Raw genomic sequence first — 16616 nt, 5'->3', positions numbered from 1 at the left:
GGCCAAGGTGGGGCCAGTGTTTTTTCACAGGGGCACAGAACAAAAAACTTAAAAAACAATAAATATAATAATAATATAATATATTAATATAATGTAATAATATTAAGTGAGCCATGTGTGGCTCTGGAACTGCAGGTTTAAGACCCCTGATCTAGCAGTTAAAACTTTGCCCCCAGCTCATAAGCTAAACGTGAAACATCTTAAGTTTTAAATTCTTTTTAGAGTAAAACTGTATAGGTAAAAAATAATATTGGTCTAAGTGACCAATCAGTTATGGTTTCTTTGCCATTGCAAGTAATTATGAGAAGTGTATTTACTATCATGTCTTTAGTACAGGGGCCATAACAGGGGCCAGAACCATTTCTACAGGGGCATGGGCCCCTGTTGGCCCCTGTCTAGAACCGCCCCTGCAAACAAGTGAAATTATCTGTTCGTGCAACAAGATTATTTCACTTGACAAGATTTCTTGATTTAAGATTAATGTGTAAAATTGAACACTTAAATAAAAACACAATTATCTCTTAAAACAAGATAAAGCATCACGTTTTTTTGTTGTTGTTTTTTTATCTTAACAACCAAATGACTCTGAGAGCGGCTGCCACCCTCTCACCTGACTGGGCCTGAGGAAGTTCAGGCTGATGTTGGGGTAGCGCGTCGTCGGGTCCACGCTGTACTGACTGAAGTTCTTGCTGACGTTTTCTGGAGTCGTCTGAGGCAGAAGTCGGTAAATGCTCTCCCTGAAGCACAGAGAGACAGACTGAAACCTCCGTCCTCACGCTGGACAGGCAAAGTCCCATCTCAGGCCATTAAAAAGCCATTAAAGCCAAGCAGAGAGACGCAACCGTAGAGTCACATTCCACTCCGGCCGTATGAGAGCTTCTTATCCCATTAGGACAAGGAGAGGCGGGACTGCAGCTTTAAATCACATACGCTTATAATTCCTAGTAAAGCACTTAGAGATAAAAGGCTGTATCTGAAGAGGGAGATCAGGAATGTGTGCGACTGGCGGTGGATCAGTGTTTAAATGCGAGAACAATGAGTCTTGGCACGCGCGCGTCACCGTTTCCACATCCGCACCTCTCGGCCAGGACCTCCAGAGGAGTTTTTCCCTGCGCCCAGCTCTTCACCATCCAGCCCGAGTCCATGGCTGCCAGAAAGCCTCGCGCGATGCCGGTGCCCATGGGCCAGAACGGCTGGGGGGGGGAGACAAGCAACATCCGTTTACCAAATATGGTCACAGCAGACCAGATGATGTCAGAGGAACCACGATTGCGGAGGCGGGTTAAACCGAAGAGGAAAAGCCTCACCTCCAGAAGGCTGTCGCCCACCAGCGCCACCAGCAGGTTGTGGCCGTGGCGCTGGCGCACCAGGGCGGCGTTCTCCGAGGCGTACATGCAGGTGAAGTCGAACATGGCGACGTCGGGCTGGCCGTAATGGTTGATGGCGAAGTCCAGGGTGGGCAGCTGGTGGTTGGTGGAGAAGTCCGCCGCCTCGCGTGCGTACGACAGCAAGGCATCCTGGTCTACGTTGGCCCTGGACAGGAGGAGCTCGGTGTCTGCGTAGTCCTGCAGGAAAGCGGCACAAGCAGGATGAGGCGCTTTAACAGAAGCAGAGGTGCTGCTGCACGCTGGCAGGCGGAGCAGAAACCACTTCATATCTACAGGAAGCTGCTGGGATGCACTGCAAAAATAGAACTAAAAATAAGTTAAATGTTCTTAAAATTAGTGCATTTTCCCTTGATTTGAGCAGCTAAATAAGATGATTTGCCAATGAAATAAGATTTTTGCACTTAGAATAAGAACAATTCATCTCCATCATCTTATTTCAAGTGCAGAATATCTAATTATCTTATTTTAGGGGTCAAAATACTCGTTCCATTGGCAGATAATCTTATTTAGCAGCTCAAATCTAGGACAAAAACACAAATTTTAAGAACATTTTACTTATTTTTAGATCAGTTTTTGCAGTGTGGACGTCGTCTGGGGCGACCTTCAGGTGCTTTTAACGCAGTTTTATCAGACATGACAGGATCTGTCAAGACGGTCGAGTTAAATAAAGAAGATTTAGACTGTATGGGTGATAAAGTTTTATTAGTTTAAGATGTACTTTTACAATGAAGTGTAAAACCTTTTAACCTTATATGATCAAAGTTCTGATCCTTCCCGACTCAGGCGAGGATTTACCGAACTCTTAAAAAGCAGACTTGCACTGCAAAAACTGATCTAAAAATAAGTAAAATGTACTTAAAGTTAGTGTATTTGTCCTTGATTTGAGCAGGTAAATAAGATTATCTGCCAATGGAATGAGTATTTTGACCCCTTAAAATAAGATAATTAGACATCCTGCACTTGAAATAAGATGATTGAGATGAATTGTTCCTATTCTAAGTGCAAAATTCTTATTCCATTGGCAAATCATCTTATTTACCTGCTCAAATCAAGGACAAATACACAAATTTTAAGAGCATTTTACTTATGTCTAGTTCTGTTTTTGCAGTGTGACCCACCATAGACTGTAGAAACTGTTGTGTATATCAGCCAAAATAAGATTAAAGACCCAATGGGTGGCCATTTATCATTTATTTTTATTATTGCTATCGGAAAATATTTCTTATCACTACATAAACTGGTCATATAAATACATTATTATACACATTATTCAATTAAATTTCATTTATATAGCGCCAATTCATGAAACAAAGTCAAATTCAATCATATTATATAGATTCCAATTAAGGAAACCTCCAAAAACTGGATGAATTGTCAGAATAAATTGTCTTTTTTCTACTTTTTCCAGTGTTTGTTCCATGTGAGAATCAATAAATATCAATTCATTTGGAAATATGATTAAATACAGCTACTGCATGCAGTTTAGTGACTGCTGTGAGATGATTGCTTTAGACTGCAAACTGTTTTATTGCTATCCAAATACTGGGATAAAATGTTAACTCCATATCGATCGCCTGCAGCAACAAAAGGTCTTAGGCGCCGTGGCAGGGTTAAAAGACGGGCATTTTAAAATCTTTCCTGTTTCCTGTGGAAAGTGCCCAGGGAAGGAAACTACCGTGTGTAGCGAGGACGCCAGCTCTCAGCATAGAGCGCTGGAGCCTGAACCCTGTTGGCTCCGTTTGACCATTAGACCAATGCCTGGCTAAATCACAGAAAGAATGAAAAAAGGGACAGATTAATGAAAGAGAGCTACTGAAAAACCTCCAAAGTGACATCACTGTGGTGCTGAAGGTTTGCGCGGCTTTTATGTCGGCAGGAGGGGAGCAGACGGAGGCTCAACGCCACACCGAGCGCCGGGCTTTGATCACTCACATGCAGAATGACTCCTTTCTCCAGCAGGCTCTGCTTTTTGGCAGTCATCACAAAGTAATGCGTGTCATCCTTGTAGTACACAATATTTTCCAGGTCAATACCTAAAAGGACGATACAAAGAAGGAAGAAAGAAAAAGATTGTCAGATACAGAAAACAATTCTTCTCCTTCCTGCCAGAGCAGCAATTATGGGATTCAGAGCACCAAGAACATTGTCGAGTCAGCAATACAAAAGGCAGCGAGGTTGGCATCAAACCTAAAAACTCTGTGACGAATCAAATGAACAGATTTATTTCTTAGCGTGCTCTGCTTCCAGGAACTACACCTACCAGGTTTCCTCTTCCTAAGCTCTGTTAATATTATTATCATCATCATCAATCATACAAAATGAGAACTTTAAGACCTTTAATGAGTCTGATTTGGTCGCAGTTTTCTTGCCTTTACAATGAAAATTCCTTAAAATAAAAATAAAAATCTATTGCTGTGCATTTTCATTATGGCCCCATTAATATCTAAATAAAATCCATTGTTAACCAATCAGCTTTAGAAGATGCCAAATTAAATAAATCCAGCTGTTCTGTTCCTGGCCTCTGAGGTTCTTTAGAGAAATGCAAAATTATATTTTGGTATTTTTCTTTCATCAAACAGTAAAAGTACAGTGACTTGTACCCAAAAGGACTTTTATACATGATACTTTTTATGTTTTTGAGCAACCAATATCATACCTTTCATTAAAATGCTGCATGTTTAATTTATGGTTTAGCAATAAATAAATACAATAAATGAAATATGACGAAACAAATCACATTTTGTTGACCACCTCTAGTTTTAACCTGACTATTTTGGTACAAGTGCTAAAATATTTGGACAGCAGAGGTTAAGATCGAGCCATGTTCACATGTTAAAATGGCCTAGTCAAAGTCCAGAGCTAAATCCAGCTTCAGGTGTGCCGTAAAACTAAAATCGATGTTAGCAGCCGCTTTTCGTCCAATCTGGGCTTGAGCTATTCTGTAAAGAGAAGAAGAGTTTGTAGCGGAAAAATAATAAAATATTAAAACCATTCATCAACTTCCTTCCACCTCAACATCAGGAAGTAGTCTGTGTTGGTCTATCACATAAAAATCCCAAAATGAGACACCGGGTGCCCAGGTCCAGTCGTCCAGAACTATTGTCCTGCAGCTTTCAGATCAGGGTCACCAAAATGTGGCCCGGGGGCCATTTGTGGCCCTCTGAATGATTTTGGGCGGCCATCAATCTCAGTTCAAGAATGGCCTAAATTTGGTTTTGCAGCTCAGATGGTTGAGGCGATAAAAACTTGGGCAAGATTCACAAATACAAGACCTTTAAAAAAAAAAAAATAAAGACAAATAAAAATCTTCTTAAAAGGGAAAATGGGTGTAACAACATTTTTTAATCTTTTATCAGCCATATTTGTGCTTTTAATTTAAGACCACAAACCTTTTACCAAAAGGCAGACTTGGGTGCACCCATTTATTTAACTTGGCCAAATAAAATGAGCCCTATCCTGCTCTTGTTCCTGAAAAGACACAAAAAAATAGAAAAAGATGATCAACCCAAATTCTTTTTCATTCAGGTAAGAATGAAAAAATAAAAAGTTTTTGCAATTTTGTGATTAATTTTGTGGCCCCTGATTAATTTCTACATGACATTATTGGCCCCTGTGGCAAAAGGTTTGGACACCCCTGGGTTAGAAGCATCCCTGCTGCAGCACACCTGAAGCAAAAGGCAGAATTCCCTCAGCAGCATCCAGTCATTCCGCTCTGCAGAGAGCGGATGCATCTAAAAGCTGCAGGATAGCAGCTCTGCTCCCCCCCCCCCCCCCCCGATACACTGAAGTCTGAGGTTGTAACATGACAGGGAAGGGGTGTGAATACTTTTGCAAGGTACTGTAAATCAATATTGTTGGTATTTTGCAATATTTCTGATGAAACGTTTGTTATATTCTAACTTTTTTTTTGCATCTCATGGGTAAAAACAAGCCACTACACTTCCACAGGGGCAGCGGTCACCGGTTTACATCAAAGTCTGGATTATCAGCACAGCAAAGGACTCTGGGAGATTTATCCTTCCGGGCTGCTTTCACCCAAACGTTACAGAGCTCCGCTTTCAGTGAAAGAGGCAGAAAAGTGAGCAGAAACTCACGTCGGCGTGGCGCTGAACTCACCCGTTGCCTCCCTGAGATCCTGAAAGAACTTCTGATTGAAGATGAAGGCCACGCCGCTGATCTCCTCGACCTTCGCCTCGGCTGTTGTGTTCCTGTTGATGAAGTTGGCGGTGATGGCGATGGCGAGCTTCCCCCGGAACTCCTTCCGCCGGAACCCTGCAGGGACAGGTAGGGGTGGGTATCGCCAAAGAAGTCACGATCCGATTCTATCACGATACTTGAATTATTGCGATGTATCGCGATGCATTACGATATTTTCACTGAACACTGTTAGAAAAAAATACAGCCATTACCAGTGGCTAACTGGCTGTGATCAGGTTAGTGTCTTCAATTGATACATAACTGAAAGAAACTGAATTCATACATAGCTGTATTTATTGAAACGACTTTTGGAGGTATTGGCATGGAAACAAATTTTACTGTTACTGAAGTGGACACACTGACAAAAAGTGCTTAGGATTTATAAAACTTAAAATAACAAAATAAGGATAATCAGTGGCGTTTACAAGGCCTCAGTGGTCCTTTAAACCAATGAAGTTGTATTCCACTTGTTTTTGGCCGATGTTTGCCAACCATTCATGCAATTTTATTTATTAATTTTTTTTAAATTAATGATCCATACTTGGTGTCAAGAATCGATGTAGATCGCGAAAATTAGAATCGCGATGCATCATCATGACGATTATTTTGCACACCCCTAGGGACAGGAGGGCTGATCAGATCAATGGACGCCAAGGGTTACAAACCAGATTTACACCTCAGAAGGAAAAACGTCTACAGTGGTCCACACTGCACCATTTAAACCTAACAACATGTTCTGCATCTGGACAACGCTGTAAACAGCTGCCAGTTTTTCACTCTGTAAGCAAGTATTTTACTGTAGTAATAAGTAAGTATTTTACATTGTAATTCTTTACTATCAGGAAGTCCACAAAATGCAGTTCAAAGCCTTCAGCTGATTCAAAATGCTGCAGCAAGAGTTCTGATGAAAATCAACAAGAGGGATCATATTTCTCCAATTTTAGCTTCCCTTCATTGGCTTCCTGTTAAATCAAGAATAGAATTTAAAATTCTCCTTCTAACGTATAAAGCCCTTAATAATCAAGCTCCATCATATATCAGAGCTCTGATTACCCCGTATGTTCCTAACAGAGCACTTTGCTCTCAGACTGCAGGTCTGCTGGTGGTTCCTAGAGTCTCTAAAAGTAGAATGGGAGGCAGATCCTTTAGCTATCAGGCTCCTCTCCTGTGGAACCAACTCCCAGTTTTGGTCCGTGAGGCAGACACCCCGTCTACTTTTAAGACTAATCTTAAAACTTTCCTTTTTGACAAAACTTATAACTACAGTGGCTCATGTTACTCTCAGCTACCTTTATAGTTTTACTGCTATAGGCTTAGGCTGCTGGAGGACATCAGGGATCTATTTCTCTCATCTCTGATAGAGTTCTACTGTTCTTCAATTATGCATTATGTGTTGTCATTTCTGCTTTAACTTTCTGTTCTCTCTCTTTTATCTTCATAGTAGGTACACCTGGTCTGGTGTTCTGTTAACTGTGACATCATCCAGAGAAGACGGCTCACCCGCTATTACCATCTAATGTAGAACAGATTACTAGATCAATGTGAGCTTCTGTGCTTTTTTGTCTCTCTTGTTGTGTCTCTGTTCTGTCTTCTGTAACCCCAGTCGGTCGAGGCAGATGACCGTTCATACTGAGCCCGGTTCTGCCGGAGGTTTTTCCTTCCCGTTAATGGGGAGTTTTTCTTCCCACTGTCGCTTCATGCTTGCTCAGTATGAGGGATTGCAGCAAAGCCATGTACAATGCAGACGACTCTCCCTGTGGCTCTACGGTTCCCCAGGAGTGAATGCTGCTTGTCGGGACTTTGATGCAATCAACTGGTTTCCATTTTTGACCAATCTGTATAATATGATTGAACTTGACTTTGTAAAGTGCCTTGAGATGACATGTTTCATGATTTGGCGCTATGTAAATAAATAAATTGAATTGTAGTTGTGTATGTAGAGGGGAAGATACAGGTTCCTTTCATCTACCGCGGTGCTGGGATGAGAAACAGACAATCTGACTGTTCTTCTTCTCGTGTTCCAGTGCAAACAAACACACATGCAGACGTACAGAAACGCTCTTTCAGAGACGAGGAGCGGCGTGAGGTCAGCCGTCCATCTGCGGCTGGACACCAGTGACCTCAGGACGGCTGAGACGGACCTGTGAGTCCGAGCGGGAACAACTAACTGCGCTGTCTGCGCTTCGCCGCGTTCAGCCAAGGGGAAGCAAACCGCCTCTCTGACGCTCTTCCTCCGGCCTGTGCATGCAAGCTTGCCTGGCAGCGTGTTCCTCCTTCCATCTGCTCCGATGATGACATCAAACTCCAGCTCGCTGACAGGGTGTGTCTTGGGGTGGACCTCGGCCCTCCAGCCTATCCCTGAGAGCACGCAGCATATGTAATCAGACAGAAATGCATGCACAGCGCCAGGCTTACAGCAGCTCACAGATATTTGTTTAATGAAACAGACGTTCTCCTTTCGGCTCTTACTCTCACTCTCCTGGTCTTCGGGGGGCTCAATAAGACCCTTGAACTCTACGTTGACGTGGATCTCGATCCCCAGGAGCAGGGCCATTTTCAGCAGCATTAGTTGAAGCTGACGAATACCTAAAAACCACAGAGAGAGAGAGGAAAACAAACACTGTGTGAGATTTGAAGAGCGTAAATTAATCCCAGGTATCTCCAAGCGACGACATGAGCAGAGCAGGAGCGCCGCTCGTACTCACTGATATGATCGATAGCACCAGCACAGAACTTCCCGTAGAACTTCTTGGCGCCGAGGCCCCTGAGGTCGTGGATGGTGAAGGGCCAAAGGTGCAGCACGTTGTTTCTGGAGAAGGCGTCCCTCTTTTCCAGGAGCACCACTCTGGCGCCCAGGAAGGCCAGCTCGATGGCGGTGCGTAAGCCGCATGGCCCCGCTCCGATGATCAGACACTGAGCACACAGCAGACAGACGGCGGCTCAGTCGGGCTCAAACAAAATGCTTTAAACGTCCTGCAGAAAACTTTCTGTACTCTAGAAAAAGTCTCATTTAGATCGAGCGACGCAGCGCCTTATAAAAAAATAGTTCTGATCATTATCGATCTGGTTCTGCTCCCGTTTGATCCGTTTAGATAGAGGAGAGACTTCCAGCAGAACTCTCCAAGCTGATTGGACGAAGCGACACCTAGTGCCCGCCTACCAAAGGCTGGTTTTAGCCAATCACAGTATCGACAACAAACCACAAGTTACGCTGGTCAAGGCCACTGACCTATATAATACACGGGAGTGCTGATTTTGCCGAAAAACTGAAGTCACTGGCCGCCATCTTGCTACTCCCTACATTCACAGAATCCCATAGGATTTGGTTGCAACAACAAGCAGTTTTCTGGCTGAGTGAAAACGTTTCATAGGTAATTCTACAGTCAGTGGATGTACTAACACTAGGGCTGGGTATCATCTAGGATGAGCCGATTCGATACGATTCTCGATACATAGCTCACGATACGATACGATTCTCGATACATAGCTCAGCTTGCTTTGATTCCAATATCGATATTTATTACTTTGAATTAATGCTCAGTGATTCAATCACCAAAATCAGCCAAATATTATGTTTATGTTCTATTTATTGATCACAGACATATTAACAGGAAAATAAAGTGCATTTGCTTCAATGCATTTAACGTGTCACAGAAACCAAAAATGTGCCCAAACATCTGATTTTAGGGACAAAGGAGCTTCTAAAATCCTGTCGGCCGTTCCACAAATTCGTCTCACTTGCTCTCCTTCGCTGTGAACTGTAATGGTTGCGCTGTAATAACGCCCCCTAGAGGTTGGGAGGTATATCGATATTGAAAGCCAGAATATCGATATTAAATCGTTTTTAAAAATATCGATATTAATCTTTATATCGATTTTTATGCACAGCCCTAACTAACACTATCAACTACTAGGAAATTAGGTGCTGAAATATTTTACATGTTATTCATATTAAATATATATATATATATATATGTATATATATATAAGTATGTGTATATGTATATATGTATATATATGTATACACATATGTAAATATATGTTTTTGTATATTGTTATTTATATATTTATAAATGTTAAACATATATATTTAAATAAATAAAATGCAAAATATTTCAGCACATGATTTTCTTAGTACTTGATATTTTTAGAACATAACATAAAAGTATATGGCATTTGACATTTTAAAAGTCTTAAGCCCCCCCTGATCATGAGAAAATCCTCGTTATTCGATGCTGTAGCGCGCATATTCCCTAGTTACTGGGGGAAAATAGGGAGTACCAATATGGCGGCTGGTGGCTTCAAAGCAACTCGTTCAAACAGACGGTGATTAGCACTCCAGTGTATTATATAGCTCAGTGGTCAAGGCACTTCCTGCTTTCAAAAGATGAAATCGTGGATTCTGACCAATCAGACGTGAGCAGCAGCTACGCGTGCGTCCTCCTGCGCTGCCATGTTTGTGTTGTAGGGCTGGGCGATAAATCAATTTAATCGATTAATTCAAGTTTACATTTATTTAAGAATAAATTTTTGGAAAATCTGGATTTTATTTTTCCAAATTAACCATTAGGCTTCCGTGAAGAGATCAGCACGCAATGCTGAATATATGTTTAGGAAAATATATTGTCAAAATAGTGTAAAAGGAAACCTTTTTTTTACCGTAATGCGAGGCATTTTAATTTACTCATTTACTTATTTTTTTAACCTTAGTTACACAACTGATGTGAAGCCTGCTCTTAAAAGAAAGTTTTTAAATTCATTCTTTTCATTTCTTTTTATGAAAAGAAAAGGAGGAAAAAAGAAATCCATTAATCGGATTTGGTAAAGTAAAATCGGAGATTTTATTTTTAAGCCATATCGCCCAGCCCTATTGTGTTGCTTCAACCGCTCTTGCTTTGGTCACAGCTAGTATGTCCCCGCCTTAAACCATAACACTGCAACGTGATTGGCCCAAACCGCTTTTGGTTTGCTCACAAACGGTTTACAAGATGGACTCTCGTGCGTTGGTGTGAACGCGCAAATACCGCGAGAATTTGTCTGGCAAAGGTTACACTGCTATAAGGAAACTAAAATAAGTAAAATTTTCTTGAAATGAGTATATTTGTCCTTGATTTGAGCAGCTGAATAAGAAGTCTGCACTTAAAATAGGAAAACCTGATCTCCATCACCTTATTTCAAGTGCAGGATATCTAATTATCTTATTTTAGGGGGGAAAATTCCATTGTCAGATCATCTTATTTACCTGCTCAAATCAAGGAAGAATATGCTACTCTCAAGAACATTTTACTTATTTTTAGTTCCCTTTTTTCAGTGTAACACTTTTGTACTTGTCTAAGAAATTAAATCTTAATAAAAATGGATCAAAGTTTCGCGGCCTGATGTGACAGAGGCTACGTTCACACTGCAGCCTGAAGTGACCCAATTCCCATTTTTTTGCCCATATGCAACCTGGATCTGGTCTTTTTATGACAGTCTGAACAACACAGATCAATTTTTTCAAATGCGACCCAGGCCACTTGGATATGTGGTCCTGCACTGCAAAAACGGAACTAGAAGTAAGTAATATGTTCTTAAAATGTGTGTGTTTGTCCTTGATTTGAGCAGGTAAATAAGATGATCTGCCAATGGAACAAGAATTTTGCACTTAAAATAGGAACAATTCATCTCAATCATCTTATTTCAAGTGCAGGATGTCTAATTATCTTATTTTAGGGGTAAAAATGCTCATTCCATTGGCAGATAAGCTTATTTACCTGCTCAAATCAAGGACAAATACACTAACTTTAAGAATATTTTACGTATTTTTAGATCCGTTTTTGCAGTGTGAATCCGATACGTATCTGATCTTTTCAAATGCGACCTGTGTCTGTACGGCCAGGTCGCATTTATCCTACCTGTACGTCACTGATACTCGACAAACGTCACTATTCTGCGTCCTGCTATGCAAAAGCGGGAAGAAAGACGACACCCATAGCGGACAACAACGAGCAGAGCAGTCAATGGACGGAAAGCTCCGGTTAGGAAATAAATTAATGACCGAAAAATGTGCGCCAACATTATAATCCATGTTTACTTCCACAAACACTGAGGACGCTTTGCTACGTGACATCATCGCGTCCTCGAGTGCGCATGCGGGACACTTAGGCTGAACGCGTTTAGTTCACATACAAGTCGCATATATTGGAAAAGTGAACGACCACGCAAAAAAAAAAATCAGATTTCACAAAAAAAAAAAAAAATCGGAATTGAGCATTAAGACCTGCAGTGTGAACGTAGCCAGAATGTGAAAAAGGGTCAAATAAAAAGTAGTCGTAATTGTTTCCACACTGCAAAAACGGATCTAAAAACAAGTAAAATGTTCTTAAAGTTAGTCTATTTGTCCTCGATTTGAGCCAGTAAATAAGACTATTTGCCAATAGAATGAGTATTTTTACCCCTAAAATAAGATAATTAGACATCCTGCACTTGAAATAAGATGATGGAGATGAATTGTTCCTATTTTAAGTGGAAAAATCTCATTCCATTGGCAGATCATCTTTTTTAGCTGCTCAAATCAAGGACAAATACACTAATTTCAAAATCTTTTTAGTTATTTTTAGTTCTGTTTTTGCAGTGCAGCATTATGACAGGCGAGTCGTTAGCGTAAGCTGGTGTCCTGAAATGAGACAGGTCCCAGCGTCTTCTCATGCCCAGCGCGCCGTCCCGTCCTCGCACCGTGATCTGACCTCTGACCCTGAGCGTGTCGTCACCCGAGCCTTCGCCGGCAGATCGCCGTCTCTCTGGGAACAGGAGCCACGTTGCATGAAGGATCACGTTTCCAGTGATGCGAGCTCACCTTTGTGTTGGCACAGGCACGTCCCTTCTTGTACTCCTTCTGACAGGCCCGCTTGTCTAACTTCGCCCAGAGCGCCTTCGCCTTCCAGTAGTTCAGTTTGGACTTGAGCTTGTGGTAGAAGATCCTGTGCTCGCCGGGCTTCACCTCCAGGTGCTCGCACAGCTCCTGGAAGGCCTTCAGGATGCCTTTACACGTAGTCGCCTGGACAAAGCTGTCGAACAGGACATGGGAGCGGTTCACCCCATCTCCTCTAACTGCACTGGCACCTCCATCCCCCATGGTCCAGACCCTGGCAGGGCTGTGAGGGCCCTTCACCCCCACCTGAGGCAGGGGCCCGGCCCCAGCTCTCTACCAGCTTCCCTCAGGCAGAGGCCTTTAGCTCCCAGCTCCAGGCATCTTCATCCTAATCAAGAGTGGGAGAGAAGTAACAGAAAATCAATCAAAAAAGAAAAAAAAAAAAAAATATGCAAAACATTACTGCTTTTACTAGAGAAAGAAGCTTTAGCAAGTTATGGCTTTAAAAACAGATTTTCCTGCACAAGACAAGGAGCCACAATCGTTATCATAATATAAAAACTCAATGTCACAATCACAGAGAGCTGTTTGGATGCAGTATTTGACAAGCTTCTATATTATAAGTGACACATTTATGCTCTGCATGCAAAAAAAAAACAAAAAAAAAAAACTATTTGGCCAGGTGGACAGACATTATTGCCCTTGACATTCACAGCTGCTGCAGGTTTTATTGACTGAGATGATTTACTGAAAGCTGATGGTGGGGACAAAGTAAAGAGCTAAGACTTGTAGAAACTAGAATCAACACAAAGGGAAAAATATCATATATTCATGTTATAGTGACAGTTTTTTTGCATCATGTAACGTAGCGCTGCCCCTCCTACACCTGTTGCTGCACACTGCAAGCTAGCTGACAAGAGGCTATAATAATATCCAATAATTTATAGTAATATTTCTAGTCTACCGGAGCAGACAGCCTGACTAATTTCAGCTTGTATAACCACTTAGAAAATGACAACTACTACTTTACTTTGCCAACATTTAATCTAGATTTTTGCCTTTGTCTGCATTACGTATCACAATTTAACTAAATGCGGGTAAATGCCATTTGTATATCTTTAAATGTCAATACGTCGTATGATTCTGGTGAAATGGGTTTGAAGTTTTCCATTTTTGTCTAAAACAAAAGCCCTCAGATTAAATTATACATTTTTTTAAAACAATACCGCGGTAAAACTGTTGTTTCTACTCTGTGAGAATCCCAAACCAAACCAATGATTAGTGGGCCTTAACAGGAAGGGCACTGAAGCGGCACAAAGCCAAACAGGAAGTGCACGGATGGGTAAGTCTCAGTCAAAACGACTCCAAACACACTCAAGAAGCAAAACAGTGGAACGAAGACTAACAACTTCCAGCCAGACTCCATTTACATCCTCCCTCCCCATAAGAAGCCTTCTTGTTCTCTTTGAAACGTGCAACAACACGCTGCAGTTATTTCTTCTGCTTCCAACATGTTATTCCTCAGGGGGACAAGATCGTTCACGTTCTCCGGCTTCGCTGAACGTGTGATGGACCTTCGGTCTGAGAGACGCCAGTTTTATGCCACTTAAACCAACCAGTGCAAAAAAAGAGGGAACAACGGTGCAGAAACAACAGAGAGAGAAGATGCAGCAGATGCAGCGATGACTGGAAAAAGTAGCGAGGACCGAGGTTTAACCCAGCAGCACTTCTGCTTTGCTGGCTCTGCCTCAGGGACAAGGTGCAGAAACTCGTCCGGCTTGTTTCAAGTTCATAATGGTTAACTTTTTTTAAACCAAAATATTAAACGCAATCAACATCATTTGGATTAAAAAAAACAAACTTTTAAATCTGCTTTAGATCTGCTTGTTTTTATATATATATATATATAAAAAAAATACAGGATAAAAAGGAGAAGACTAATGCAATTCTCTGGTTGTAATGTAAAAATTCAGGACACAAAGTTTTCCACTAGAGACATAAAGAAAGAAAGAAATCACTAATGATCCAAGATTATTTAGAAGAAAAAACACCAATTTAAAAGGTCATAAACTGACTGGAAAAGTGTGAAACAAACAGATTTTCAGCTTAATTGTAATTTATCAGTCTACTGATCAGAAAATGAAGTCTGACGAACAGAAACACGCCGAGCCACTTCTCTGGGACAGATTTGCATTTTAACATCCAGGATGCTGAGCCAGTTCAGGTAAACTAACGCAGCCGCAGCCCGGGGCGGCAAGCCGTGATGAAAGTGTCGCAGGTGTATGTCAGACGGCCTCCTTTTCACACGCTGCCAACTCCTCGCTGCAGTGAAAACAGTTCGGCTCAGCTCGTCCGTCCCCATCAGGGCCGAGGGACGCAGAAACAGGCCGTTAATAATAAATCATTCACAGATGACAGTGCACACCCTAAAGCTCAAGTTAACACTTTTTGTTTAAAATCCATTCCGTAAAACCGTTTTCCTTAATAACAAAAACCTCCGTCCACCCCGACCGACACAGGAGGAGCTGGAAAATACACAAGATGGCTTAAAGTTTTACAACTTTCTACCTGAATCAGTTCAGAAATGTAAGAAAGTTGTTCTCCTGTCTGGTGCCTCTGCGTCACCGTTAGGCCAACAGCTAACCATTATTTTAATAATCAACTATTTTGATGATTAATCAAATACAATTGCCATAATCTGCAGATGTTTTATTCACCTACTTAAGATTAGTTTAATCAGAAACACACGAAAAAGAAAATGCAAGTAGACAAATAACTGTACACTGCAAAAGGGGAACTAAAAGTATCATTTTCTTTAAATTAGTATATTTATCCTTAATTTGAGCAGGTAAATACGACTATTTGTCAATGGAATGAGTATTTTACCCTTAAAATAAGATAATTAGATATCCTGCACTTGAATTAAGGTGGAGATGAATTGTTCTTATTTTAAGTGCAAAAATCATATTCCATTGGCAAATAGTCTGATTTACCTGCTCAAATCAAGGAAAAATACACTTTTTTTAGTGTAATCCTTTAAAAAAAAAAAAAAAAAAAAAGGAAAATCAACATAAAAGGATAAATCTGCAGCTAAAATGAAAAAATCCAACATCAACGTGTCAAAAGTTCAGTCAATCCAGCGGCAGCTGCCTCTGTGGAGAAAACGGTCACAAAGCAGTGTCTCTATACTGAATTCTGGGTTTTTAAAGAGATTTTTAACATCCAAAAGCAGAATGTTAACCAAACAAACAGGGTAGCAGAGCCAAATTCTACTTGTTTTTTTAATTCCTAAACTAACTAGAAACTGTTAACCAACCCATAGAACAGAACCAGAACTAAACTGTCATTCTAGTCTAAGCAGGTTTGTGGTGGAACCTGATATTAAAGTTAGTCGCTTTCTGCAGACATCTGCTGTTTATGGCACCGGTTCGTCAGTAAAACGCGTTGTTCTGCTGAGCTTTCGTAGTACGAGTCAATAATAATAATAAACACGCGCCATTTTGATGCTAATTCAGCTTCATCGCACACGCACTGCACTGTTTTCGTCTCTATGAAGTTTAAAGCGATTCAGAGTTTTGACACTTTCTGATATTTTCTGTTTGCTCCTCACCGTCTCCCTCCATCGCCGATAACACTTAACATCCCTGCATCTGCAGCCTGGGCTATCATTAGCCGAGGTAAGAACGTTGTGTAACATGAATAACCAGACAGCTGCAACGCAGTTTGCTGACGAATTTAACGATTATTTACTTTAGAAATCGACGTCTTGAATTCATTCGAGGAGTCATTTCAGCGCTGTTCATTGTCAGCTTAAGATGAATAACCATGAAACCGATCAAGATGCAAAAAAATACAACAACATGATGTACATCTCTTCAGCTGATACATCGACAACAGTTAGGCGAGGGACGCACAATATATCGGTATCGGCTAGGGCAAAACAATACAGAAAAAAAAGCAGATCGATTAAAATAGAAATCATATTGATCGATATCGATAATTATCAAAAGAATTCAAAACATATGTTTTAAGTGCAGACATTTTATGCTGTTGCTTAATGACCTATATTTAAATAAATGGATTCAAGCACAACCCTTTATTCAACCAACTTTTAACCAAAACTTTAAAGCTTAAAAAGTAAAAAAAAAAGAATGTTTACTCTCTGAACTCCTTGAAGCTCG

The 16616-nt window shown here is 41.0% G+C and overlaps 1 protein-coding gene across 1 annotated transcript in view; it reads right to left on the bottom strand.

The window, feature by feature from the left end:
* The window catches only part of mical3a (microtubule associated monooxygenase, calponin and LIM domain containing 3a), a 78739-nt gene extending 65967 nt beyond the window's left edge, over window positions 1–12772 (bottom strand). Inside the window, 9 exon segments of the mRNA XM_036126660.1 lie at window positions 611–737; window positions 1078–1193; window positions 1308–1565; window positions 3321–3421; window positions 5505–5660; window positions 7842–7943; window positions 8055–8171; window positions 8291–8498; window positions 12421–12772. Of these exon segments, the coding sequence (XP_035982553.1) occupies window positions 611–737; window positions 1078–1193; window positions 1308–1565; window positions 3321–3421; window positions 5505–5660; window positions 7842–7943; window positions 8055–8171; window positions 8291–8498; window positions 12421–12699 (1464 nt within the window). The 5' untranslated portion in view covers window positions 12700–12772.
* Window positions 12773–16616: the final 3844 nt, after the last annotated feature.

This window comes from Fundulus heteroclitus, chromosome 2 (assembly GCF_011125445.2).
Source record: "Fundulus heteroclitus isolate FHET01 chromosome 2, MU-UCD_Fhet_4.1, whole genome shotgun sequence".
Lineage (NCBI taxonomy): Eukaryota > Metazoa > Chordata > Actinopteri > Cyprinodontiformes > Fundulidae > Fundulus > Fundulus heteroclitus.
Note: the sequence above shows the minus strand (reverse complement) of the source record. Positions and strands in the feature narration are given on the sequence as shown.